At 40.3% G+C, this 27,544-nt stretch overlaps 1 protein-coding gene across 5 annotated transcripts in view; it reads right to left on the bottom strand.

The window, feature by feature from the left end:
* rnf44 (ring finger protein 44) overlaps window positions 1-27,544 on the bottom strand; it is a 141,561-nt gene that overhangs the window by 98,254 nt on the left and 15,763 nt on the right. For 3 of the 5 annotated variants that reach the window (XM_080201575.1, XM_080201578.1, XM_080201580.1), the window contains exon 3: window positions 23,580-23,656. In XM_080201575.1, the coding sequence (XP_080057701.1) occupies window positions 23,580-23,656 (77 nt within the window). The remainder of the gene's footprint in view (window positions 1-23,579; window positions 23,657-27,544) is intronic. The other 2 variants (XM_080201577.1, XM_080201579.1) reach the window with 1 other exon arrangement.

Here is a 27,544-nt window from a genome sequence, read left to right as displayed (position 1 = left end):
GCATCAGTGATAGATCGAGAGGGGTTGGGATAAAAGGGGGGCATTGTTGGGGGTTGCCTGGCCAGCTATTGACAGAATGAGAGATCACAGTCACGTGGCCATGCTGACTTCATGTCACCAGATAATGAAAGTCCAGCCTTCACAATGAAAATACCCTCCACCATGTTGTGTTGATGGAGTAGACTTCAAATAACCTAGCAACTCAAAACTGGACATCCAAGAGGCGCTATTTGCCATCAGCAGTAGCACAATTGTATTTACTCAAAACCTAGAACCTCATGGGCCAGCATATCTCCCCCACAATCACTACCACCAAGCCAGGGTATCAAGTCCAATGAAGAGTACAGGAGGGTATGCCAGGAGCAGCACCAGGCATACCCAAAAACAAATGCCAAACAGCAGAAGCAAAGCAAACCACAACCAACAGATTAGATAGAAGCTCTGTAATCCTGCCACATCCAGTCAGGAATGATGATGGACAATTAAACAACTAACAGGAAGAGGAGGCCCCACAAGTATCCCCATCCTCAGTAATGAGGGAGCCCAGCAGATCAGAGGCTCAGCCACTTACAACCATTTTCAGCCAGAAGTGCCATGGTGGTAATCCAATTTGGCCTCCTCTTGAGGTCCCCAATGCCAATCTTCAGCCAATTCAATGCACTCATGATATCAAGAAATGACTGAAGACATCAGATACTCTGAAGGCTATGGGCCTGACAATATTCCAGCTATAGTCCTGAAGACTGTGCTCCAGTCACACCCCAGTCAAGCTTTTCCAGTTCAACTACAACATTTGCATCCATCCAGCAAAGTGGAAAATTGTTCAGGTATATCTTGTCCACAAAATGCAGTGAAAATCCAACCCAGTCAATTAGTCTACTCCTAGGTGGCATGGTAGCACAGTGGTTACCACTGCTGTTTCACAGTGCTAGGGACCCGGGTTCGATTCCTGGCTTGGGTCATTGTCTGTGTGGAGTTTCTTCATTGGACAGAGTGGTGAAGAAGGTATTCGGCATGCTTAGTTTAATCAGTCAGAACATTGAATACAGGAGTTGGGATGTCTTCTAACACAGAAACTTCATTGCAGTGTTAATGTAAGCCTACTTGTGACAAATAAATTTTATTTTACTAATCAACAGCAATGCAAGTAAAGGTGTTGTAGACTGCTATCAAGTGGCAATTATTAAACAATAACCTACTCACTGATGCCCAGATTGGGTGCTGCTGGAGCCACTCAGCTCCTGACCTCATTACAGCCTTAGTTCAAACATAGACAAAAGAGTTGAACTCTTGATGTGATATGAACATGACTGCCTTGTCATCAAGGCTGCATTTGATAATGTGGCATCAAAGACCCTTAGTAAAACTGGACTTAATGGGAATTGGGAGGTAAACACTCCCCTGGTTAGAGGTATACCTAGCACAGAGGAAGACGGTTGTGGTTGTTGGAGGTCAGTCAGCTTAGCTCCAGAACATCACTGCACACGTTCCTCAGGGTAGTAGTGTCCCTAGGCTAAATGATCTTTAAATTCTTCGTCAATGATCTTCCTTCCATTAAAAGGTCAGACGTAGGGAAGTTTGCTGATGATTGCACAATGTCGAGCAATCTTTGTGACTCAGACAATGAAGAAGTCTGTGTTCAAATACAGAAAAACCTGGGCAATATCCAGGCTTGGACTGACAAATGGCAAGAAACATTTATGCCACAGAAGCACCAGGCAATGATCATCTCCAACAAGAAAGCATCTAACCATCATCGCCATTTGACATTCAATGACATTACCATCACTGAATCTGCCACTACCAACATCCTGGGGGTTGCTATTGGCCAAAAACTGAACTAGACTAACCATATACTGTAGCTGCAAGAGGAGGTCAGAGATTAGGAATTCTGTGGCAAGTAACTCGCCTCCTGGCTCCTCAAAGCCTGTCCACCATCTTCTTGTCACCCACATTTGATATCTTATGGTCCAGCATATCCCACTCTACCTTCAATATGTTGTGGATGTACCTACAACACATGGATTAGAGTCATAGAGTCAGAGAAGTTTACAACATGGAAACAGGCCCTTTGGCTCAACTTGTCCATGCTGCCCCTCTTTTTTTTTTAAGAAAAAACCCCTAAACTAATCCCAATTGCCCGCATTTGGCCCATATCCCTCTATACCCATCATACCCATGTAATTATCTAAATGCTTTTTAAAAGAAAACATTGTACCCGCCTCTACTACCACCTCTGGCAGCTTGTTCCAGACACTCACCACCCTGTGTGTGAAAAAATTGCCCCTCTGGACACTTTTGTATTTCTCCCCCTCTTATCTTAAACCCATGTCCTCTAATTTTAGATTCCTCTACCTTGGGAAAAGATATTGACTATTTACCTTGTTTATGCCCCTCTTTATTTTACAGACCTCTATAAGGTCAGCCCTCAGCCTCCTACACGCCAGAGAAAAAAGTTCCAGTCTATTCAGCCTCTCCTAATAACTCAATCCATCAAGTCCTGGTAGCATCCTAGTAAATCTTTTCTGCACTCTTTTTAGTTTATTAATATCCTTTCTATAATAGTGTGACCAGAATTGCACAGAGTATTCCAAGTGTGGCCTTACCAATGTCTTGTACAACTTCAACAAGACGTCCCAACTTCTGTATTCGATGTTCTGACCGATGAAACTAAGCATGCCAAATACTTTCTTCACCACTCTGTCCACCTGTGACTCTACTTTCAAGGAGCTATGAACATGAACCCCTAGATCTCTTTGTTCTGTAACTCTCCCCAACACCATACCATTAACTGAGTAAGTCTTGCCCTAGCTCAATCTACCAAAATGCATCACCTTGCATTTGTCTAAACTAAACTCCATCTGCCGTTCATCAGTCTACTAGCCAGTCCACCGGATTGCAGCGGTTCAAGAAGATAGCTCACCACCACTTTCTCAAAGCCAGTGAGAGATGAGCAATAAATGCTGGCTTAGCACCCCATGAACAAAAAAAATTTTAAAAATGAATTTGTAGTTGAAAAAGTACTTGATAATCACTTTGATGTTAAACAAAGTTACATAGTCAATTTTACGTTCAACGTTTGCGCACCATAAACTTTGTTTCCAAGCCCCATTGTCCAGTCATCCCATTACCTACCTCCTGCTAAGTGGCCAGCAGCCTCAAGAAAGACGGTGTGACGATAGTAGTAGAAGAGCAGTGAGAGGGATAGATTGTTCATTGTGGGAATGCTTTAGTGCTGAGTCACTGCGAGTTTAGAATTGATGTGTTAGATGATTAAACTGCCTCAGATTAGCTGAAATATGCCTGAAGAAGTTTGGCTAGGCATCCCTGGTAGCTAAACAAATGGCTACAGATATCCCCACTCTTCCTGTGAAGATTTCAGAGTGGCCATCAGGTTCCCTCTCTTGCAGCACTAGTCCACTCTGCTGTGCAAGGCAAAGCAGCCCCCTATCATTCTGCATAACCTCATTGTTACAAACTGAAGGGGACCCCCAGATCAAATCAAATACCTGAATCACATCTCCAGCACCCCAATAGCTTTCTCAGTGATCACTCTTATGCTCGTGCAGTTGGTGTCGTATCTTTCCTGGGTCTCAGCAGTAAGGTCCCTTTCAGAAGTCAATAGTTACATCCTCAGATGATAGCCCTTGTCTTCAAGGAGATGACTGCTAACCCCGGAAATGTGGAAACAGATTTGGCTAGCGCAGAATAAAGGCATCATGGCAGTTTCTTGAGTACCTTGCACAGACTGGCCTGGTGGTTATATACTAGCTGAACATTAAATGGAGTGGAAGTCCTTTGCGGTGATGAAAATTACTGGTTGATCTGACTGCATTTTCATCCACATAAATGGTGGCTCTTGCAAAAAGACTATCAGCTGAGAGATACCCCATATTGTGAGATTCAACAGATGTCACCAGCAGATTCCTGGAAGGAGCGAAGATTGAGAAATTTTGGGCTGTTATGATTTTGACCATCACTGACAATATGCGCCCAAAATGATTCACTGGGAAGGAGATCTTTTTCCCAGAGGATGCTAATGTCAGCAGCAACCTGATGCAATCCCTTAAAGCTACTGAAGCAATGACAGTCAATTATGTCCAGACAGCTAATCCTCTGCCTGTATATCTCGAGCAGGGGGTATTACCTCGAGCTTCGTGTTCATCCCTATGTTGGTTGAGGAGAATGCTCCTTTGCTTGTCCTTCCAAGATAGAGCAGAAGTGGCTCCCACACTGATCTTAAGGTGGACAACTGGGAATGGCAGATCAAAGTCAAAGCAACCCACAGTTGCAGAAATGACAAAGGTTTCAGAAATCACCTCCAAGACAGTGGAAAACGTACTCAGAACGAATCCTGTGTGCAAAGGCCTTTCACTGAGGGCAACGAGCAACTGTTGCATCTCTGAATTTAAAAGCCTTCCAGCCTGACAATTCAGATGAGTTCCTGGAAGTTTGAGAAACCCGTACACCGACAGTTGAAGCCATGATTAAAAATGCAGGCAATTGGTTTTTAGCATATTTTACTCACAGATGTTCCATGGGAGTTCCACACATGCTTTCAAATATACTCAAGGTAAATGTGGAAGTCTCAGGGTTCCCAACAGACTAACAATTTTTGATGTTTTAACTGCCTGCACAGCACAGACCACCAACACCTTCTCACCCTGGGAGGTTACAGTTCTCCTGAAAATCTCTGTAGAAGGATGAAGGTAAGTGAAGCGGGTGGCAAATAAAATGGTAGATGGAGTCACGTGTTTTTAAACTTTGATAAGAAAAATAGAAAAACTTTTTTTGTAAATGGTGAGAACTATTAAATGTTGGCATTCAGGGGAATTTGGGTGTACACAAACAACAAAGTTAACATTCGGCAGGCAAAGTGGTATGTTGGCCTGTAGCCGTAAGCAGGTTAGAGTACAAGAATAAGGAGGCCTACTGCAGCTGTGCAGGGATTTGGTGAGATCACACCTTGGAGTACTGTATATCATTTTGGTCCTTGTATCCAAGGAAAGATATATTCCCTGAGAGAGAATGGAGCAAATGTTCATTAGATTGATTGTTGCGATAAGAAAGTTATCCTACACAGAAAGATTGAGTAAATTGGCTCTATACTTACAGGACTTTAGAGTGAGAGGCATTCTCATTGAAACATAAAAGATTTTGAGAGGGTTGATGGTGAGGGGTGAGCATGGTATCAGGATAAAGGATTGATCATTTAGGACAGAGATAACAAACTTCTTAATTCAGCACTGTGAATCTTTGGAGTTCTAAAGCCAGAGGGCCATGGATGTGTAATCATCGAGTATATTCAAGACTAAATTTTTTTTTATATTCATTAATGGGACATGGGCATCGCTGGCTGGACAGCATTTATTTACCATCTCTAGTTGCCTGAGGACAGTTGAGAGTCAACCATATTGCTGTGGCTTTGGAGTCACACATAGGCCAGACCATTAAGGACAGCAGATTTCCTTTCTTAAAGGAGGGAACTTAGTGAACCAGATGGGGTTTTCCCAACAATTGGCAATGGTTTCATGATGGTTAGTAGACTCTTAATTCCATATGATTTGTTTCTTTATTGAATTCAAATTCCACCATCTGCCATGGTGGGATTCAAACCCGGGTCTCCAGAACATTGGCTGAGTTTCTGGATTAATAGTCTAGTGATAATACCACTAGGCTATGGTTTGCCTCCCCATGGTTGGAAAATCAAGGGATTTGGGGAATGGGGAGGAAATGGAGTTGAGGTTGAAAATCAACAATGTTCTTATTGAATGTGGCTCGAGCAGGCTTGAGGAGACACTCCTTATAATTTTATATATTGGGATTTCATTAGGGGAAGGAAATGTCCATGAGAGGAGAAATAAAATTACATGACTGGCTGACCAATGGAAGATAACACAAGAGAGAAGGAACATGGAGGAACCAAGAGAAGATATATGATTCTCTAACTAAAAATGTTATATAATTTGCAGTGGCGGGGGGATGTTGGCTAGCTGATCAAAGTGATTACTTCCATATAATTTAGTAGTGCAAAATCTCGCTATTGTATATTGATGAGCTACTCCTCAATGAGGACCCATAATCAGGCAGCCAACTGTAGGTCTATTGTCCAGAATTGAATTGTATGGGCGACTTCTGTCCCTCATATGTGCTCGTTAGCTTTTGGCTGATCATGTGGCAGACATGTAGTTAACTTTCAAGTGACGATTAATGTGCCCTCAACAATAAAATCTGACAGTACAGAGTTTAAAATCTTTGTGCTTGCATACACTTGGTCTTGTATAACTGGCAGGCCTCTCCAGTTTCATGTCCCAGTTGTAACCCCTTGTCCTCCCTGGGAAGCTGACTCATTTCCACTTTACTACGTTCCACTCTTGGTAGTGTAGTTTTCTTATTATCTAGGTCCTAGTCTCTGGGATACCACCTTAATTATTTTCCCTTTCAGTCTTTAAATCTTCCTCATCTTTCTGACTTTGCTTTTGGTTAATTCTCCTTAATTCTCTGACTGCCATATGAGTCCATTCACTCAAACAAATCATATTGAAAAATTTAATTACATTAATCAGCTATGCAAATGCAAGTTCTTGGTGTATTCTTATCTACAGTTCAACAACTTGATGCTTATTTTCAGATCTATACTGTCAAACAAGAAACGGCAATAATGATTTCAAAATTGGAAAATAATTCATGTATTTGAGATGCCAAGCGGGTGCTAAGAGTTCAACAAGCTTTTGTATTTCTATTTTAAATGTTGTAAGATTTATTTTAACAGCAGTTGTCATAGTTAGGAAGTGCCTGGGAAGGGAATGAAGAACAAAAAGAAATAGGTCATGCGGCTTCTTCCCCAAAGAAGAGCCAGCAACATGACTTGAATTGGTTGGAGAGCAGTTATATACAAAAGTATATTATATATAATTTAGACCCTGCTTCAAATTAGCTAAAAATACCCATTTGCAGTAACAGTTTAAGTAAACCATATCTGCAATTACAACCCACTCACTTTAATTCAAAATAGTTTAATTCAAATTACTCATAATTCAATTGTGTGTTAATTCAATTTTTCTTTAAGCATGAAATTCCAATATGCTGTATTATTTCCATTACTTAATTCACTTTAGTGGATCTTTTTTAGAAAGTACAAAATAGTCTTGAATGAACAGGAGAACATATTAATTGTGGCCCTTGAACTTACAGAAGATGCGTGTGAGGCAATTTAGCTTCCACAATGCAAGAATTTCATTTCAGTGAATTGACTCAAATTTATATCTTAAGATCAATTAATTTTTACAGTAAAAGCTTCCATAGTCAGTCCTAGCTTACTCATCTGAGTAAAACTTCAAAAGAAAAAAAGATTGTTCCCATAATTATTAGATACATTTTCTGTGGTCTGAGAGAGACATTTACAAGTTCTCCAAAGACACCAAGAAGGAAAACAGAATTTATCATTAGGATAGTGTAAATTTTGCAGATGGAAGGACCATCAACAAATAAAAGTCCAACTTCACTTTTTTTAATCCATTTTAAACAGCTTTTTAAAAAATTAACAATGACTGTGACTGTTGTTGTTGTTGTTTCCTGGAATTTATAGACCATAGAATCCCCACAGTGATCCTGCACTGACCACAATCCCACTCAGGCCCTATTCCCATAACTCCACATATTTATGCTGCTAATCCCCCTGACACTAGGGTCAATTTGGTATGACCAATCAACCTAACCTGCACACCTTTGGACTGTGGGAAGAAACCAGAGCACCCAGAGGAAACCCAAGCAGATGGAGGGAGAATGTGCAAACTCCACACAGATAGTGACCTGAGGCCAGAATTGAAACCAGGACCCTGGTGTTGTGCCACTTTGCCACCCATTTAGACTATGTATTATGGACTAAGTAGCATGGACTAAGTAGCATCTACGTTCCTGCACTGAGATGAGCCAATCATGTGACTTACAACATATTTATTTGTAACTTACTGTCTTGAATTGATTTCTTTTCTCAAGAGTGAGAGAGAGAGAGAGAGAATGGTGTTAAGAGTTTTGGCTGAAAGTGTCAATAAACTCTTTTCAAAACTGCAAATTGGGTAAAAGCAATAAGCTTTGCTTTATATTCAAAACAGGCAATTATAAAAAATATTTGTTTTATGAAATAGAGGAGGATAATTATTATCTATGAATACCAACATTTACCTTGATAAACATACAAAACCTTAAACAGACATTGGTAACATTGAGCAAGTGATTTTCTGTACATACTCCCTGGATTCATTTCTATAAATATACTTCACGACATACGACAGTGCAGAGTTGCTGAGCAGAAACTGATAGCCAAGTTCCACACACGAGTTCGGCCTCAAATCACACTATCTATAACCCCCATGACCTGCCTGAACTTGCAACATCTCACTTACTGCCCTGTCTGGAGACACACATCTCTTTAACCTATGTTTAATGCTATCTCCATTCACATTGTTTGCACCTTTAAGACATGATTAGCTGATGAGGTGTAAAAACTCACATTCTAATCAGTATTCTGTAAACTGTGTGCGCCTTTATACGCCCTGTTCGTGATCAGAACTCCCCATTCACCTGACGAAGGAACAGCGTCCCGAAAGCTGGTGGTGTTTAATACCAAATAAACCTGTTGGACTTTAACCTGGTGTTGTGAGACTTCTTACTTCATTTCTATATCCAGAGTCTGGAATACTGTATTCAGAAATCAACAACTCATTGTTGATTTCGCAAATTTTAGTAAAAGAATCCCTTCTGATTTTGGGTAAATTAGTAATAACATTAACGTGTGCAACATTCATTTTGTATAATGGAACACACTGAGCTGAGAGCCAAATTTTGTTATTCTCCTTAATATTTAACCCAAAATCAAATGACCCTTTCAAACAGCCCATTTATGCTTATGTAGCAATAAATTTGCCGATGGAGAATTTATTTAAAAAAAAATCAATTCATATCCTAATAAATGTATCTTTAATTTCTTCTGGCTAATTTGCTTCTCTTCTCACCACATCTGAAAATAATGACACCCACTGTGTTACAGTTCCATGACTACTGTAATCTATCTAGCACATCATGTGTGAGTCTAGTACTTTTTGGCAGGCTATTTTATTCAAGTATCACAGTACGCCAATCCAGATCTCACAAAACAGCCATATGTAAAGCTCACTGGAGAGCAATTGGGAAAGAAATCGCATTTGATTTTCTCCTTCACAACCTGGAAGGCGGAGCTGAAACTAAATGTAGCATACTACGACCATCCTGACATCAACAACCTTTGAGCATGGGACCTTCCGCTGTGCATATAATGCATTAAAGTTCCCATATTCACATAATAGGATGCTGTATACAAACATAATAAAACACCTATAAATATAGAAACAAAGGAACAGAAGTATACTATTTAGCCCCTTGAGCCTATTCCATCATTCAATGAGCTCAGGACAAACTCACCTTTGTCCCAAATCCTCTAATAACCTTGGTTCATAAAAAATTCTCAGTTTTAAAACTAACAATTGATCTAACTGTCTTTTGCAGAAAAAGAGTTCTAACCCCTTATGTAAAGAAGTGTTTCCTAATTTCACCCCTGAAAGATCTGGCTCTCATTTTCTGACTATGTCCTCTAGTCCTAGACTCACTAACTGGCAGAAATCTACCCTGTCTATTCCTTTCAGTAGCCCGAAAATTTTTCTATGTTATAGGGAATATAACCCTATTTTGTTTAACATTTCCTTGTAGATTGGTGTACAGGTGTCATTCTTGTAAATCTACGTTACACTCCCTCCAAGGCCAATCTGGAAAGTTCCTAAGTGAATGACCATGAGTGGATTGCCTTCCTTGAAAGGACATACCAAGACAGAATTCACACCTCCTAATGTAGGCCTACCCAGCACTTTATTCCTCAAATCACCATCTCCAAGTTTGAAACTTAAGATGAGCTGTAGAGAAATCCATCATAAGTAAGTATGGTTGGTCACCATCCATCCCCCACTGTGTAGCAATAGCTTTTGACCTCAATTCATTCGGGGTGAACAACAGAATTATTCATCATGTGGTCACATGATCAAACTGACCACAGATAACAAATCTTAATACCCGTGAATCAGGGCCAACCTAGACAGTGTGCAAACAACAGTAAGAAACGTAGGAGTAAAGGCAGTAACATCTATGCCATGAAACTGCAAACTACAACGTTGTGGGATCTCAAAGTCCATTTCTTTCCGAACCCACCATTACAAAAGAAAGCTCCTCCCACTAATACCATTGCAAGAAACAAACTTCGTAACCTGCTGAAAGTCCGCCTCTGAGGGAATACTGCAATGACTCTGAAATGTGATGTTGCTTATTGATTTCACCTAATTGCACCTCAGGGTGGAAAAGAGCCTCTTCACCAGACCTGCACTGAGATGAGCCAATCATGTGACTTACCACATATTTATTTGTAACTTACTGCCTTGAATTGATTTCTTTTCTCAAGAGAGAGAGTGAGCAAGAGAGAGAGTGTGAATGGTGTTAGAGTTTTGGCTGTAAGTGTCAACAAACTCTTTATTTTAAACCCATGAAAACTGTTGCTGGTTATTCAACTTGACCATATGTTCAGAGATTAAGAAACACACACATCTTCCTTTTCAATGTGCACACTGATTAGAGTAGAGCAGGGAACAGGGATTTCAGTTCTCTCTCATCCCAGTCTGTAACTATAGATTGCTTCTTCCCTCACTCTCAAATAAAATCCATTTGTTTTATTTTCAAAAATATTTGAACAAAAATAGTGGAAAACTGGAAAACCTTTATTCAAGTACCATTGGAGTGTTTTTCTTTTTATAAATACACAACACTGCCATAATATGTAGTTCAAGAAGTTTCATTGAAACACTGAAATTAATTGGGAATTTTGTGCCAATGGGAATCGCAAAGGGGAGTTACACAAAAATCTATTTCTCCCTTTCACAAGAGCCAACTTCAAACAACAGATGGAATTACCTATTTTCTACATCAGTTCCAGGTCTCGATGCCACCTAGGAATACAAGGTTGTTCATAAATGCAATAATTCGACAGACAAATGTACATAATTTGCCTTCACCTTCTTTAAAGAATTGATAGGCAACAAGGCAAATTGACTTCACTTTCAGAATATGAACATAACTTTCATAACACGTGACGCTCCCAGTTTCCTGCATGGACTGTCCCAAAGTTACCAACCAGCAAGCTTTCGTTTGTCCAGTGCTGCAGAACTTTTAAATCACAGCAGCCTCTTTTCACAGTTCAATGAGGTTGCGAATACGTCATCCAAACAACATTTCCACAACTTTAAGAGTGAAAAGATGCACGTGTAGAAAACCATCATCACATACCCATCCAGCTTAATTTTCTTAGGGAGGCTTTGAATGCATAGCGACAAAATCATTTAATGCAGCTCCTAATGATTTAATGTTCAGTGGCAGCAGAAACAGGATAAAAACAAATTGGCATGTGTTTCTAGACTAGGGAGAGGGCAAGCTCCCCCACAGCCTCAACCTAACATCCAATATCAAAAAAACCTCTTTAGAAACAAAGAGCCTAAGACTCTGCCGATACAGTTGCTCTGAAACTGATGCATGCCGACTTTAAACAACAACCCAGTTATATAGCATCGTAAAAAAACATTCTCAGGCACTTCACAGAGATGTTTGACACCAAATCACTTAAGGGCAGATGACCAAAAGCCAGGTGAAATAAAAAGAAAAAAAGTTAAGAGAGGGATTTCCAGGGCTTAGAGCCTTCAGAGTACAAGACATGGACACCCACGGTGGAGCGATTAAAATCAGAGATCTGCTAGAGTCTGTGCAACAATAATACTTTGTTGGGTTGTTTGGCTGGTAGAGTTTGCACAGATAGGGGAGTCAAAGGCATGGAGGATCTTAAAAGTAAGGATGAAAATTATTTTTAAATTGAGGAGTTGCTTAACTGGGAACCAATATAGTTGAGCAAGAACTAGTGTGGTGGATGAATAGGATTGGGTGCAAGCTAGGATACTGGAAATTGGATCAGCTAAAGTTTATAGAAGATGAAAGATGGGAAGACAGCCATGACAACACTGGAGGGAACAAAGGCATGAATGAGGGTTTCAGCAGCAGATAAGTTGATGCATGGAAGAATCAGGCAATATTAGGAAATTTAAATAGACGCTCTCAGTGCTGGCACAAATGCATAGTGGGAAACTTAGCTCAGGGTCAAATATAACATCAATGTTGCAAACAGTGTGCCAGTGGAGGGATGGAGCTGGTAACAAATGAACAGTGTTTGTGGTGAGAACTGGAGACAAAGGCTTATGAACCATGTTCTCCTCGATATTCATAAATTAATTGAATTTACCTTCCAATTGTTTTGCTCATTTCAGATAACAAAATAATTCCTTTGGTACTGTGTGTTACTGGAAAAGTCAAGGCCATCACGGAAAGCAAACTAGTTCTGATGATTATTTCTTTTAACCATCAGGGCAGGCAATCAAGCAATAAACTGCAACTGAGCAAGAACTACAGTTATTCTTTAGAAGAGTCAATCATTAAAGATAAGTGCAAACAAATGTTCTAACGAGGCAACAATTTAAAAACTAAAGAATCAAGTCGACTTTTCCTGTGCTAATTAGCACATTAGCATGCAATAAATTTTTATTACAGCAACCAGAAAGAAAGTACAATTCAAAGGCATTTAAAATGCATTCATTCTCCTTCAATTGTCAAAGATACTTAGACTAAATAACCACTATTTATAAAGGCATGTGCAGGAAGTGCTTAACATCAAAGCATCTACAAAAAACAAAAGGGTGATCTACACAAAACAAGAGATTCTAAGAAGTGCTGGGAATGGGAAACATTTAGCAGAGAAGCTGTCTCAGAGAAATTTAATGTCTACCATATTACAAGCAGCCTTCAACGTCAGTGGGATGCCCAGGCTTTCTGGCTTTAGTACCATTTAACACAATCTATGATAGAAAGCACAATGTTACTGATGAAGTTACTAAGTTGGATTGGGTAATGGATACAGCAGCGTTTTCTTTACATTAAATTATTATTCAACCTGTAGCCGCTGAAGGATATATTTATAAACATACAGCATGTTCACCATTTTCTGATATGTATTGCAAGCAGGTGAAATTTACTGTCACAATCATGCACTTGGAACATTAGGCCCACTGATGCCTTACTTGGTGGCAGAATCGTTAGCACTGCTGTCTCATAACACCCAGGGACCTGGGTTTGAGACCAGCCTAGGAGTCTTTGTGGAGTTTGCACATTCTCCTCATGTCTGCATAAGTTTTCACTGGGTGTCCCTGCTTCTTCCCATAGTCCAAAGATGTGCCACTTAGGTCCACTGGTCATGCTAAAATTGATCGTGTGTGTGTGTGTGTGTGTGTGTGTGTGCGTGCATGTGCGTGTGCGAGTGCGAGTGAGAGAGAGAGAGAGTATGGCTTTGCTTAATGTGTTGATGTGGTGTAATTCCCCTCAAGCCTCAAGTCTCTGGTGACACACTAGCAACCTATTCCAGGAATAATTAGCAGCATGGTGGTACACTGCTTAGCACTGCTGCCTCACAATTCCTGGCTTGGGTCACTATCTGTGTGGAGTTTACACGTTCTCCCCATGGGTTTCCTCTGAGTGCTCTAGCTTCCTCCCACAGTCTGAAAGACGTGCTCATTAGATGCATTGGTAAGCTAAAATTCTCCCTCAGTGTACCTGAGCAGGCACCAGAGTGTGGCGATTAGGGGATTTTCATAATGACAATTGCAGTGTTAATATAAGCCTATTTGTGACACTAATAAATAAACTTAAAAAAAAACTTTAATTAGCTCCAGAAACTGACAAAAATCTGCCTTATGCACCATCAGGTGCAGAAAGGTTGCGAGACACACCTTACTGGAATATAGTCCCACAGCAGTCCAAGCTCTCCATCCTCTCGTGAAGCAAGTGTTGGCATTTTTGCATTTTTTTTGACCATGGAGACACCATTGCATCAAGTCTGATCTGTCTTCATCCAAGGTCCACAGATACCTTCTCCAGCAGGAATAATCAGGGAAAAGACAAGAACGGACTGATTTCCTCCCCCTTCCCTCTGAACTACAGTGAGCACAGAAGCCTGTTGTTATTCTGCTGATGTGAAGTGGGGACCAAGGATCAGAATTGACCAGTTCTTGTCTTTATAACTCAGTTTCACATTGGTTGGTGCATTGTCCAAATAGCTGTTACAGGAAATCTGTTCTTTCGAACAATTTAGCAGCTCTCCAAAGTAAATTGTAGAATTGAGAATGTGCAGGTTTTCCTTTTAGTTTATTCAGAGAATGATACTGATTACAGATTGGTTTGTAATATTAACTCAGCATGACCTAACAACATGCACCAGAAGAAAGTTACATTAGGCTCCTTTAATGACTCAGTGAATTTATCAGCGATTAGCTGATGCAAAACAGATCAGCAAAGCTCCAGCTTTGAACCCAGAGTCAGCTAATGTCAGCCAGAATAACAGTAGGAAGATTATTGTTGGCTTGGTCAGGGAAGGCAAAATAAACCAGGGTTAATCAACTCTTGATCACTAACCAGCAATTCCTGATGAAAGTATCCAAATGTAAACTCTGGTCATCAGGTCTTCTAAGATGGTACACAAGTTGGGAGGTGCAAGATCTGACTCCATGGAAGTCCTGATGCCCAATGACTTCCATGGGAATTGCCTGAGCTGATTTTGTGACGCCCCAGATCCTTCCCAAATGTCTCTGAATGCAAGTTTAGGGTGGAGACAGTGGAGCCAGATTTACAAGACTTTCCCACCATTTCAAGCGGCATGGTGGCACAGTAGTTAGCACTGCTGCCTCACAGCTCTAGGGACCTGGGTTTAATTCCCGGCTTGGGTCACCGTCTGCATGGATTTCCTCCGGGTGCTCCAGTTTCCTCTCAGTCCAAAGATGTGCAGGTTAGGTTGATTGGCCACGGTAAAATGTCCTGGGATGTGTATATTAGAGGGATTAGCAGGGTAAATATGTGGGGTTTCAGGAATAGGGCCCGGGTAGGATTGCTATTGGTGCAGAAAGATGGGCTTAATGGCCTCCTTCTGCACTGTAGGGTTTCTATAATAATTACCCAGGAAACATGATACTGTTTAAATACAGCCATGTAACTCAACTGAGCATCCCAATCCATCTGCCTGCGATCACCTACACCACCCCCTTCCAACTTAAAAACTTACCTGCATATGGCAGCTAATGCATAAAAATGGGGACATGTCCCCGCTTTCTCCCAACTTTACTACGCTAGCTGAATGTGCCCTGGGGTGCCACACTGCCCATTTCTACTTCAGTCGGGATCACAAGAAATAATTGTCAGGTCGAGAGAAACTATGTGGATAGTGGTAATGCAGCTGACTGAAAGATCTAGGCCAATATCTCTAGGCTCATATGTAAATACCGGCAATCTGGGTTGACGAGTGGAAGAGGGCCGTGATCCATGGAACCTTATCCCATGGAGGAGGAAAGCAAAGAAGGGAAGGCGGAGAGAGAAGGGGAACCCCAGAAAAAGTAATAGCAATTCAAAATGTAAAGTTTAACCAATCTTTTGGTCAGAAAAGAAATGTGTCACGTGAAATTGATAAGCAAGTAACTGTTGGTTACAGACAAATGTGGCTGATTATATATACACTGACTATTCAAGAATAAACCATAAAAATTAAAGATACAAAAATACAACGACCATTTTGATAGACCTACTCCATTTAGGGTTCATTAAATAAATAGCACTACCACAAAACTGGAATTGTCTGTAGCTATTGGTAAAAATATTCATAGATATTACCTTTGTACCATGAGCACCATTCCAAATTACACATTACAGGTGAGACTCTTCGGCCTCCCAGCCACGTTTCTTGCTGGTGGGAAGTGGTGCATTGTTTGCTAGCGGCAGGGTTCTCTGGTGCCACTGCTGTCAATGGAATTCCCAATGATGTCACCCCACGCTGGCGGGAAACCTGTGGACAGGGGTGTGTTGCCTGCAGGATCGGAGAATCCCACTGGCGCGAATGGCCGGAGAATTCCAGCCTACAACTTCAAAGTTAAAATGCAGAACCTCAAAAGGTAAAGAATCTCTGGATTGTTACCTTAGCCATGCATAAGGTTAAGCAGATTCGAGAATTAACTACATGGCCCAAGGAGTGGGAAGGGGTTTTGATTCATGGGGTACTGGAACCTGTTTTGGGGAAAGAAGGAGATGTTAGACTTGGTTTGGCTCAACTTAAACCAAACTCAAATCAGCATAAATGGTAAAATTAGGGTATAACGAAAAGAGTCTGAGGGCTGAGCTGAAGGGAGATTCAGAAATTGAAGGAGACAAGTTTTAATCTGTTCAGGGGATGACAGTGTTACTGGTAAGATCAGTAATTGTTGCTCATCCCTTACTACTGTCGAGAAGGTTGTGGTGACCCACCTTCTTGAACCCTTGTGGTCTGCATGGATGATCAAGTGACTTTCTCAGCCATTTCAGAGTGTAATTAAATTCACCACATTTCTGGAGTCACATGAAGGCCAGACTAGCTAAGGACGGTAGCTGTCCTCCCCTCAAGAACAGCAGTGAACTAGTTGGATGTTTATGATAATCCGATAGCCTCACGATCACCATTCCAGAGACTAGCCTTTTTCTTTAAACTCCGGGTTGATTAGTTATCTGAATTTAAATCCCACCAGCTGCAGTAGTGGGATTTGGACTTTTGGCTCTGGAGCATTCTTCTGGACCTCTGGATTGTTAATCCAGTATTATCATTCCCACAAGTTGGGGCAACAGAGCAGTGCCACAACTTGGGTAAAGACCAATTGTGTAGGTACGTCCATAAATAATGTTCTTGCAAACGATTGGTATTTTAAAAAAAACTATCTCGCGGTCTGAAACATCTGTAAGAATTTAGATGAAAGATTAAGATTTAAGAGTTAGTATTTATTATAAAAAGGATGAATTATAATTTTCTTGGATAGGAAGAAATACAGGTGCATATGACCTGACAATCCTGGACCTGGAAGTCGTACCAGCAGGAAGGAAGTTAAGAAAGAAGTTATTTGGCCAGACACAAAAGGAGGGCTACAAGCAAAAGGAGCTGGACAGTGAAGGTGATCAGTGCACAGATACAGACACAAAGAGAAAGCAGATAGAAACAGGAACAGGGACACAGAATTCTTGTAAGTAGTAAATCACACTCAGGAATGGTTCAGATATTCTGTTTGGTGAAAAGGAGACAGGAGATCTTGGAGGTACCATGCGAGTCAGCTAAAAAGGTCTAAAACCTGGAAAGTTGTGTGAATAGCTTGAAGAATCTAAAAAGCTGTATGTTGTCCCAGAGGTGATTAAACCATGAACCAATATGTTATTTGTTGGCCATTTGAAAATGAATTCTGGAAAGTTACACCATTCGGACTGTTATGGTGCAAGAGAATGAGGGTTCATAGAAGTGTGTTTTACTGACGAAAAAGCTGCTGTCAGATAGAGCTCCTGACCTTCCCACATGAATGAAGAACAGTAGATTGTAGGCCTAGATTTGTGCAGGAATGCATGTGAATGCTTGCTATTGTGCAAAACCTATCTTTGAGAGATGATCTTACTTCTGGAAATCAAGATCTAGAATCAGTCTGAACAGTGATGAGAAATAGTAAGGCAAGAAATCACTTGTGACAGGGAATTATTGGCCCTCTAACAGTACCCACACTGTAGAAAGGGATATACAGAAAGAAATAATGGAGGCATGTGAGAAAAGGTGCAGCAATAAAAATGAGTGATTTTAATCAACATAGGGATTAGACAAATCAGATTGGCGAAGGTAGCCTGCAAGATGAGTTCTTGAAGTATTTTTAGGATAGTTTCTTAGAGCAGCATGTCCAGCACAAACCTGGGAGGAGACTATACAAAATTTGATAACGTGCAATGAGACAGGATTAATTATTAAGCTCATTGTAAAGGAGATCCGAGGCAGCAGTGATCCCAACATGATAATATTTTGCATTCAGTTTGAGAGAAAAGAAAAGAATGGATCTAACTCTAGTGCAATAAGGGCAATTATGAAGACAAGAAGACAGACTTGGCTAAACTGAACTGGGAAATTAGGTACAGGGATGGGTCTGTGGAGTTGCAGTGGCCAATATTTCCAAATACTCGGAAAAAGTACATTTCAGTGAGAAAAAAATACTTTAAGGGAAGGACACACCATCAGTAATTAACCAAGGAAGTTAAACATAGTATCAAATTGAAAGGAAAAAAATGAATAAATCCACAAAGCTGAGCAGCATGTCAGATGATATCAGATAAATATCAAAAAGCAAGTAAAGATTAGTAAGGAGAGTGCGAGAGAAAGATAGCTAGAAAGATTTTTAAAAATAGTAAAAACTTCTATTGGTATTTAAAAGGGAAGAGAGTAAAGTGAGCATTGGGCCTCGGGGGAGAGAGAGAGACTGGGAATTACTGTTGTGGAAGAGACTAGAACTAGGGACGTAGTTTTAAAATAAGCATTTAAATTGACTAAAGTTTTTTTCTTTCAGAGGGTCCTGAGATTTTGGAACTCTTTCCTGGAGAGTGGTAGGGAACTCTTCTTTTGGAGAATTAGGGACAGGATAAGGAACATTTTTAAGGCTGAGGGAGATACATTATTGACAAATAAAGGAGTCAAAGGTTATCAGGGATTGGCAGAGTGTGGAGTTGAGGCCACAATCAGATCAGCCATGATCTCATTGAATGGTGGAGCAGGCTTGAGGAGCTGAATGGCTTGCTCTTGCTCTAATTTGTATGTTTATATGTGCATTTGTATGAAGAAAAAGCAACATAGTTTCCATTCAGGATTGTAGGAGGCTTAGAAGGAACTTGTGGATGGTGGTGGCCTGGCATCCTTGTCCTCCCAGATGGTAAAGGTCACAGGTTTGGAAAGTGCAATTGAAAGCCTTGATGAGTTGCTGCAAATGTATGTTACGGATGGTACACACTGCTGCTCCTTTGCATTGGTGCTGAATGGAGTGAATGTTTAACACCGTGGATTAGATGCCTATCAAGTGGGTGCTTTGTACTGGATTGGATCAAGCTTTTCAAGTATTGTTGGGGCCACACTCATGCAGGTACATGGAGCATATTCCATCACAATCCTGACTTGTGCCTTGAAGATGCTGGACAGGCTTTGGGGAGTAAGGAGGTGAGTTACTCACCATACGATTCCTAGCCTCTGACCTGCTCATGTAGCACAACTTTTATAAGGCTGGTCCAGTTCAGTTTCTGGTCAATGGTAATCCCCCAGCATGTTGATAATGGGGGATTCAGTGATGGCAATGTCATTGATTGTCAAGGGCAGATGGTTAGATTCTTTCTTGTTGGAGATGGTCATTGCCTGGCAACTGGTGTGATGTCTATGTTATCTGCCACTTTATAATCGCAAACCCCATTCAGGTCATGCTGAACATAAACACTGACTGCTTTAGTATCTGAGGAATTGTGAATGGTAATTGTTAGGCCCCTGGATCAGAATCCCAATTTACATGATGAAGCCAGACTAGACCCCAATAACGTTTCTACTTTGGCATAAATGTAAGGATAGGATGGTTCACTCCAGGAGTAATTCTGCTGACAAATTAAGGATCTTTTATAGTAAAACAAAATTTATTAACACAGTTCAATTATAACTAACAAACGAACAGTTTAATTATTGCCCATTGAACAGTATTTAAACATGAACAAAATAACTTTAATTTCTAACTTATCACTGTTTCAGTTCCAAACAAACAAGTCTTCTTACAGACTCAAAAATGACTTTACATATAGTTAGCAATCATAAATATACCTGCCACAATGAATGTAAACAACCCACAGTTTTCAGAGAGATTTTGTGGGGAAAGCAACTTGCAGGTCTCTATCTCTGAACAAAAACCCCAGTCTAAACTGAAAACTACTTTTTTTCTGGTACATAACTAGCTTCTCCTATTAACTACATTAATCTGTTTTCCTAAACCCTCCTTTGATTCCTTTCATCAAAAACCCCGAAGGACCTTTGTTTTTTTAAAGCCAGAGTCCATTAGCTCTCTCCTAAGTAAAGACTACATGGTTGAAATGAGTAATTATCCTGCTTTCCCAGCATTTGTGCTGAATTTCTACCAGACATAAGAGCTGCCACAGAAAAGAAAGACAAACTTTAAAATAGTCCCCTTAAGCACAGAAATAATATGTATCTATATCTTAAAAGCAACAGCTATCATATATCTTTACTCTGAACCTTCCGATGGAGGGAAACAGTATTGATGAAGCAGCTGAAGATGATTGGGCTAAGGTCACTACCCTGAGGCACTCCAACAGTGATGTGTTGAGCCTGAAATGATTGGCCTCCAATGATAACCATCTTCCTGATTCCAACCAGCTAAGATACCCCACCCACTTCTTATTGACTTTAAATTTTGCTTGTGTACTGGGTTAAATGGTGCCTTGCTGTCAAGGTCAACCATTTTCACCACATCTTGACCACAGTTCTTTAATCTTGATTTGGACCAAGGCTGTAACGAAGTTTCAGTACTATTTCCGGATACTGCCCAAGGTCCAAAACCTTTGCAATATTCAGTGTATTCAGCCATTGCTTGATATCACGTGGGAGTGAACTGAATTGGTGAAAAACTGATATCTGTGATGCCTGGGACTTCCTGAAATAATATCTGCACTTCTGGCTGAAAATAATTCCAAATGCTTCAGCATGATCTTCTGCAAAAATGTGCTGGACTCCTTCAATGTTGAGGATGGAGATATTTGTGGAGCTTCCTCCTCTGAATAGTTGTTTAATTGTCCACCAGCATTCATGGCTGGTCTGCGGAGCTTAAATCTAATTAATCTGTTGGTTGTGGAATCACTTAGCTCTGTCTATCACATGCTGCTGTTTGGCATGCAAGTAGTCTTGTGATGTAGCTTCACTGGATTAACACTTCATTTTTTTTAGGTACGCCAGATGTTACTCCTGACATGCTTTCCTGCACTCTTTATTGAATCTTACAAACAAGATTGTATTTGAGCAGTTGGGGGGTGGGGCGGGGGGGGGGGGGGGTGCAGGTGCATACTGACGACACCCACCAATATTAGTTAGCACAGAGCACTTATAATAATGCAATTATGTGGTCTGCAGCTCAAAACATTCTCACATTAGATGAATTTCATTTAATCTGGGGGGCATGGGAAAGCACTAGCAACCTTAAAAGACTTGAATTTAGTTCCTTCTGGACCTGAATGAAAAGTCACAGCTAATTTAAATCCTCAAAAGAGAGGGACTTGCTGCTGCAGCATGTTAACATATTGTTCCTTCATCACCAAGTCCTGGGCTTGAATTCAGCTCAGATTAATAGCGTAAAAGCTTCTTCAGTCTACCTGGTAAGAGTTTTTGGTGACAGATTCAGGGAGCTTCAATTCAAGCTCAGGGGTAAAGTCACACGATGGATACAAAAATAAGTATGTCCCTTGCCCGTGTCAATGAATAAATATGTAGGAAGAGGAAAATTCTTGCAGAAGAGATTGTTGCTCGGAGATAGGCATCAAGACAAACAAATAGACAATAGCAAATTGGCCACTATCTTACACCCAATCCAATTTTATTTTCTTTTCACCTATGGTTGTTTCCCACCCCTTCTATATCACTTGCTGCGACTTAATATCTGCTTTTGTCTGCATTTTCTATGTAAGCAGAGATGTTTTCTGTGTTACAAGGTTCTAAAATAGTGCAAGTTGGGGCTGAAAAAGGAAAGTCTCTATTTCTCCAGGACTGATGTGCCTTCACATGAATGTTTGTACACCTTTGTTGTTCGCAGTTTTCCGTACTGCAACCAGATTTCCAAAAATCATTGTGAGGCTTTGAAATGAATAAACATTGTTCTTTTCCGTAATTAGACATCTGCCGAAGATTTAATAATCAAAGAAATCACCAGATTTGAGTTTTGACATTTAAAACGAAACTGCGTCTCGCAATTAATTGTGTTGCATTTGAGAGACCAATGTTTAATCTGGCTGTGAAGAAGTTGGCCTATTGACAAGAGCCAATAAATTACTCACAGTGGTGGAAGCTTCCTTCAAATGATGCATTGTTATCAAACTGTGACCCAATGACATCTGTCTCAAAGTTTATCAACAAATTGAACTGATTTTTTTTGGCTTTGTCATGCAAATCCTGCTTGCAACGTCAGTGATTCGGATATTCATTAATTCCCAACATTTTCCCAGCACTGTTAATATACAACAGGTGCAGGGCAGTAAAATCCTGAGTATCCTGGCACAGTCCCATGGCACAGATTTGAAACAACCAGTTGTCTGGGCCAGAAAATATACAGAAATGTTTACATGCAGAAGAACCCAGTGCTTGAAAAATAAATTAAATCAACATATACACTCAAATTTTCTGAAACTCAAAATCAGGAAAGACATTCAAACTATTTCAGAACTTATATAAATAATTGTCTATGGAAGAGGGCAGAATGGCATTTATTTCATATAGTCTATCACAACTCTACATCGTGACAGTGCTAATCTTCAAAGATTGTTACATATAGTGCGGCCAGATACACTCAGTAGTTACCTCAAAATCAAACTCAATTATGTAGCATTGCATGCAAGTTTTAACTGACCTCCACCTCCATATAAAAGGGTGTCTCTTTCTCGTATGGGGTACCTGTGTTGGTGACAGTGAACAAATTTCTTTCTACACAAAGTTGGTAAAAGTTCCTTCATATTAAAATTTGAAAGATAACACAAGGGTAGACGTACATGCTTTTGTGTAAATTATTCAACCTTGTGTTGCACCACACTGGTTTTCAGACTTATTACTCAGGTGATTTGTTCTGTTACAGAGCTTGGGAATAGAACATGAAGTAATTAATTTTAATACAACCATTTCAATAAGGCAAAGCTCCAGTGATGAAGAATCGGATGTACCCTATGGGAGACATTTTGTGGCCAGCGTTGCACTAAATTTAAGACTGACAATTTAATGTTCTTCATAAAATTTTGCCTGCTTCTCGTCTTTAGTGATTGTCAGTGAAGTTTGGTCGGATACTGTGTTTCAATGGTTCCTCAAATAATGATCATTAGTCCACAAAATCAATCAACTACACATTTTAAATGGGCTACACCATTTCATTTCCTCACATGTGGAAGCGCAATGGCAGGGGCAGCACAGTGGTTAGCACTGTTCCCTCACAGCGCCAGGGACCTGGGTTTGATTCCCTGCTTGGGTCACTGTCTGTGTGGAGCCATCACGTTCTCCCTGTGTCTGTGTGGGTTTCCTCCAGGTGCTCCGGTTTCCTTCCACAGTCTGAAATATGTGCTGGTTAGGTGCATTGGCCGTGCTAAATTCTCCCTCAGTGTACCCGAACAGGCGCCGGAGTGTGGCAATGAGGGCATTTTCACAGTAACTTCATTACAGTGGTAACGTAAGCCTACTTGTGACACTAATAAATAAACTATAAAAAACTTTCAACTACATCAATGGCTTTTCTTGACATATTGAAATTATTTACTCATGGGAAGCATAATGTTTGGACACAGCCTAAAATGTATTGTGAAGGACCTACCTTGTTGTCACCTTCCTCATTACAATTATAAGTTTGTTGGCTTGCTTGATACTGAAAAGATGAACTCAGCTCCCCTGCTTAAAGAAAATAAAAGATAATAAATGAAAAAGGATAAAGTTTCTAATCAATTTAAATAATGCTGTTTAAAGCTGTTACTCATTGTAGTTGTATAACTAAACAGAAACACTCTGGCGTTGTCACACTGAGCTGTAACACACTTTATGGAATTATTGTTCAGTGTACCATATTAATTTTGTCTTGCAAAACAAATAGCTTTCCCTGGTCATTCTGAAGACTTTAGATATATGTTGCACAACTTCAGCACTTGCAATCCAATCAAGCATGTGGCTTGACCAGAGTTAGCTGGCAAATATCCCACTATTTCAATTATAATGACAAAAAGACCCAAACAGCAGAATGGCAAATGAACTGTCTTTCCAACATCATTCACTCCCATACCTCAAAAGGATTCCAGTATATTCAAAATCAGGAACACAATGAAGATAGACAGACTCCATAATTCATCATGCAACTAGTTAAGGAAACAACATAATTCACTGGTGATTCAGAAGCAAAATGCATGTGTTGATTTAGAATGATGGGGTTAGGGGAAGGGGGGTTGAAAACTGAGGTACGCTATTGATGCACAGGACATGTCAAAAAAAATCACTGAAATAAGGTTTCAAAATTGTAAACAGACACTGCTACCTCATCGCAAGTGGATAGGGTGGATTCAAGTTTGTTTATTTAATAGTATCATTACATTAACACTGCAATGAAGTCACTGTGAAAATCCCCTTGTCGCCATACTCCACGTTGTTTGGGTACGCTGAGGGAAAATTTAACATGGCCAATTCACTCGACCAGCACCTCTTTCGGATTGTGGGAAGCAACTGGAGCACCCGGAGTAAAACCCACACAGACGCAGGAGAATGTGCAGATTCTGCACAGACGGTGACCCAAGCCATGGCGCTGTGAGGCAGCAGTCCGAACCACTGTGCCACCCATATTTGTGCAACTATTTAAACTGTGACTGGCACAATAGGTAAATTGTCTATCATTTTTTCTCACATGGAACAAAAGGAGAACTGTTCTTATTTTGTATTCATAAAACTAGGGAAGCAAGGTACTTTTGTTAAGAATAAAATGCATGCAGCTGTTTGACAGGCATTTACCTCTTCTTAAAAACAGAATTTCGGACAAGGTAGTTGGTACATTACACATGCTGTTGCAGATATCCACAAGAACATCACTGTCATTGGATTATTTTTCCTGTCTAACTCACAGACCTAATCTTCAGAACGCATACATCAAATAACTGAATGAAAATTGACTACAGAGCAGGATACGCATCACTTCCCCATTGCCACAAAAAAATTACACACCAAGAAACATCTCATTAACAAACCTTTACTAAATTCAGCAGTACTATGCATGCAATTGTCAGACTGTTTGCATTTTTATATGGTTAAATAAAAAAAGTTATTTGCAAACTTTAGTGCATGCAATAATTTTATCTATTGAAATTGAAATTAATATCAGGATTTAAAGTTGGCCCCTATCAACTAAAAGCTAGGCATAATATAGATTTTTTAAAAATCAAACATCCAGTCGACCAATAAATCATTGCTTTGTGTTCTGAGTTTGAAAGCTGCTGCAAACTATTCTTCTTTTGGGTTATTTATGGCTCTTCCCTCTCTTCCCACAGAACAATGTGCTCCTCCTCTCCTGCTGGCATTGACTCATCATTGGGCTCTATGCAGCCTCTGTTTTTATGATGTGATCCTAGACAGTGAATGTCAACAAGCTTTGGGGAGCATCATAGCCATGTCTGATCCTGTCTGCACCAGATGTCCCCACACGCAGACCTTCCAGCATGGGTCAGTGAACAGTTGAGAGAGGGAGGAGTCCGATTTGATTTCCACCCCTCCACCTTCAACCCATGGCTATTAAGGCTAATTAAAATACTACAGATGCAACCTGAGGGGTATTTGGAGTAAGGAAGAAAGTAATGAAGTCTCAATTAGGGGTTATACATGGGGTGTAGAAAATAAGATTATTAATTAGAAGTGCAGATTGCAATGTGGAATTATAATGCTGTGCCGATAATGGACAAGAAAGAAGTCTCACAACACCAGCTTAAAGTCCAACAGGTTTATTTGTAGCAAATGCCACAAGCTCGTTTGCTACAAATAAACTTGTTGGACTTTAAACGGGTGTTGAGAGATTTCTCTTTCTGTTTTTACCCCAGTCCAACAGCGGCATCTCCACATCATGACTACTACCGATAATAGAAGCCAGGCTCAAGGAAGGGCAGGACTGGGGGTTAAATATTCCTGGGTACAAAGTGTTCAGAAAGAATAGGAAAGGAAGAAAAGGTGAAGAGCACTGCAGTGCTAGAAGAGGTTATCCTAGAGTGCAAAGGAACAAAAAGGATGCAATCATCTTGTTTGGTGTAGTCAGACTACCAACTAGTGCAAAGGATGTAGAGGAACACATCTGCAGAAAAATTACAGTGACTAGTTCTAATGGCTGACTTTAATTACCCAAATATAGACTGGGTTAGAGATAGTGAGAATGGCAGAGAACGGCATGAGTTCCTAGATTGTGTTCGATAGAATGTTTCCACCCTGACATGAAAGGAGGCACTGCTGGACCTGGTTCTTAGAAATAAAGGTGGGCATGGTACATCAAGTGTCTATGGGGACCATTTAGTAAACAGTGATCATTGTATCGTAAGGTTTACGATGATAGTAGAAAAAGGCAATCCAGAGCAAGAACAATTAACTGGTAGGTGAGCCAACTTCAATGGGGCAACAACAAAAGCTGGGTTGGATAGACTGGAAGCAATGGTTGGTGTGAAAAACTGTAGCTGAATAATGGGCTACTTTTAAAAAAAAAATGGTTTTGGCACAAAGTACATTGTCTCAAAAGGGAAAGAGAGGGAAAACAAATCTAGAGCTCCAAGTATGAAAAAAAGAAATAGAAATTAAGGTAAAGAAGAGAAAGAGTACTATGACAGGTGTCAAGTAAAAATACAATTGAGAACCAAGAGGAATTCAGAGGGAAGGTGAAAAATCACATTAGAGAAGTGAAGAGTGAAGACTGAAGACTGACAGTCAACATAAAGGGGAATCCCATATCTTCTTTTGGCATATAACTCGTAAAAAGCGGCAGGGCCAATTAGGGATCAAAATGAGATTTACACATGGAGGCAGGGATCATGGATGAGGTGTTAGATGTTTTTACCAAGGAAACAGATGCTACCCAGGCCATGGTGACAGATTAGGAAACTCTGTCACTAGAAGACTTCAAAGTTGACAAGGAGGTATTCGATCAATATCGGTACTTAAAGTTGACTAGGTACCAGGACCAGATGAGATGCGTCTAAGAATACTGAAGGAAGTGGGAGTGGATATTGTAGGGACAGTGGCCAGAATCTTTCAGCCTTCCCTCAACTCAGGGACTGGCAAATTGAAAACATTCCGCCTTTGTTCAAAAAAGGCTGCAAGTATAAGACCAGCAATTACAGAGCAGTCGGTTTAACTTCAATGGTGGGGAATCTTCGAGAAATAATTATTCGGGATAGAATAAATAATTACATGGAAAAACGTCAGTTAATTTGGAAGAGCCAGCATGGATTACTTAATGGAATATTATGTTCAACTAACTTGCTGGAGTAATTTGAGGAGGTCGCAAAGAGAGTTGATAAGTATAATACTGTTGATGGGGTGTGCATATGCCTCCAAAAAGCATTTGAAACAATGCCACCTCACAGACTTGAGGAAATTGATTGATCATGGAGTAAAAGCAACTAAGAATGTGGATACAGAATCAGCGATGTAATCGGAAAGAGAGAGTAATGGTTACAATTTGGGCTCAAGGAAAGTTTGTAGTGGAATTCCCCAGGAGTTGGAATTGGGACCCTTGCTTTTCTTGATATAAATCAATGGGTTTACAAGGGC

The sequence above is a fragment of the Carcharhinus amblyrhynchos genome, chromosome 13 (assembly GCF_965287045.1).
Source record: "Carcharhinus amblyrhynchos chromosome 13, sCarAmb.v2.hapA, whole genome shotgun sequence".
Classification (NCBI taxonomy): domain Eukaryota; kingdom Metazoa; phylum Chordata; class Chondrichthyes; order Carcharhiniformes; family Carcharhinidae; genus Carcharhinus; species Carcharhinus amblyrhynchos.
Note: the sequence above shows the minus strand (reverse complement) of the source record. Positions and strands in the feature narration are given on the sequence as shown.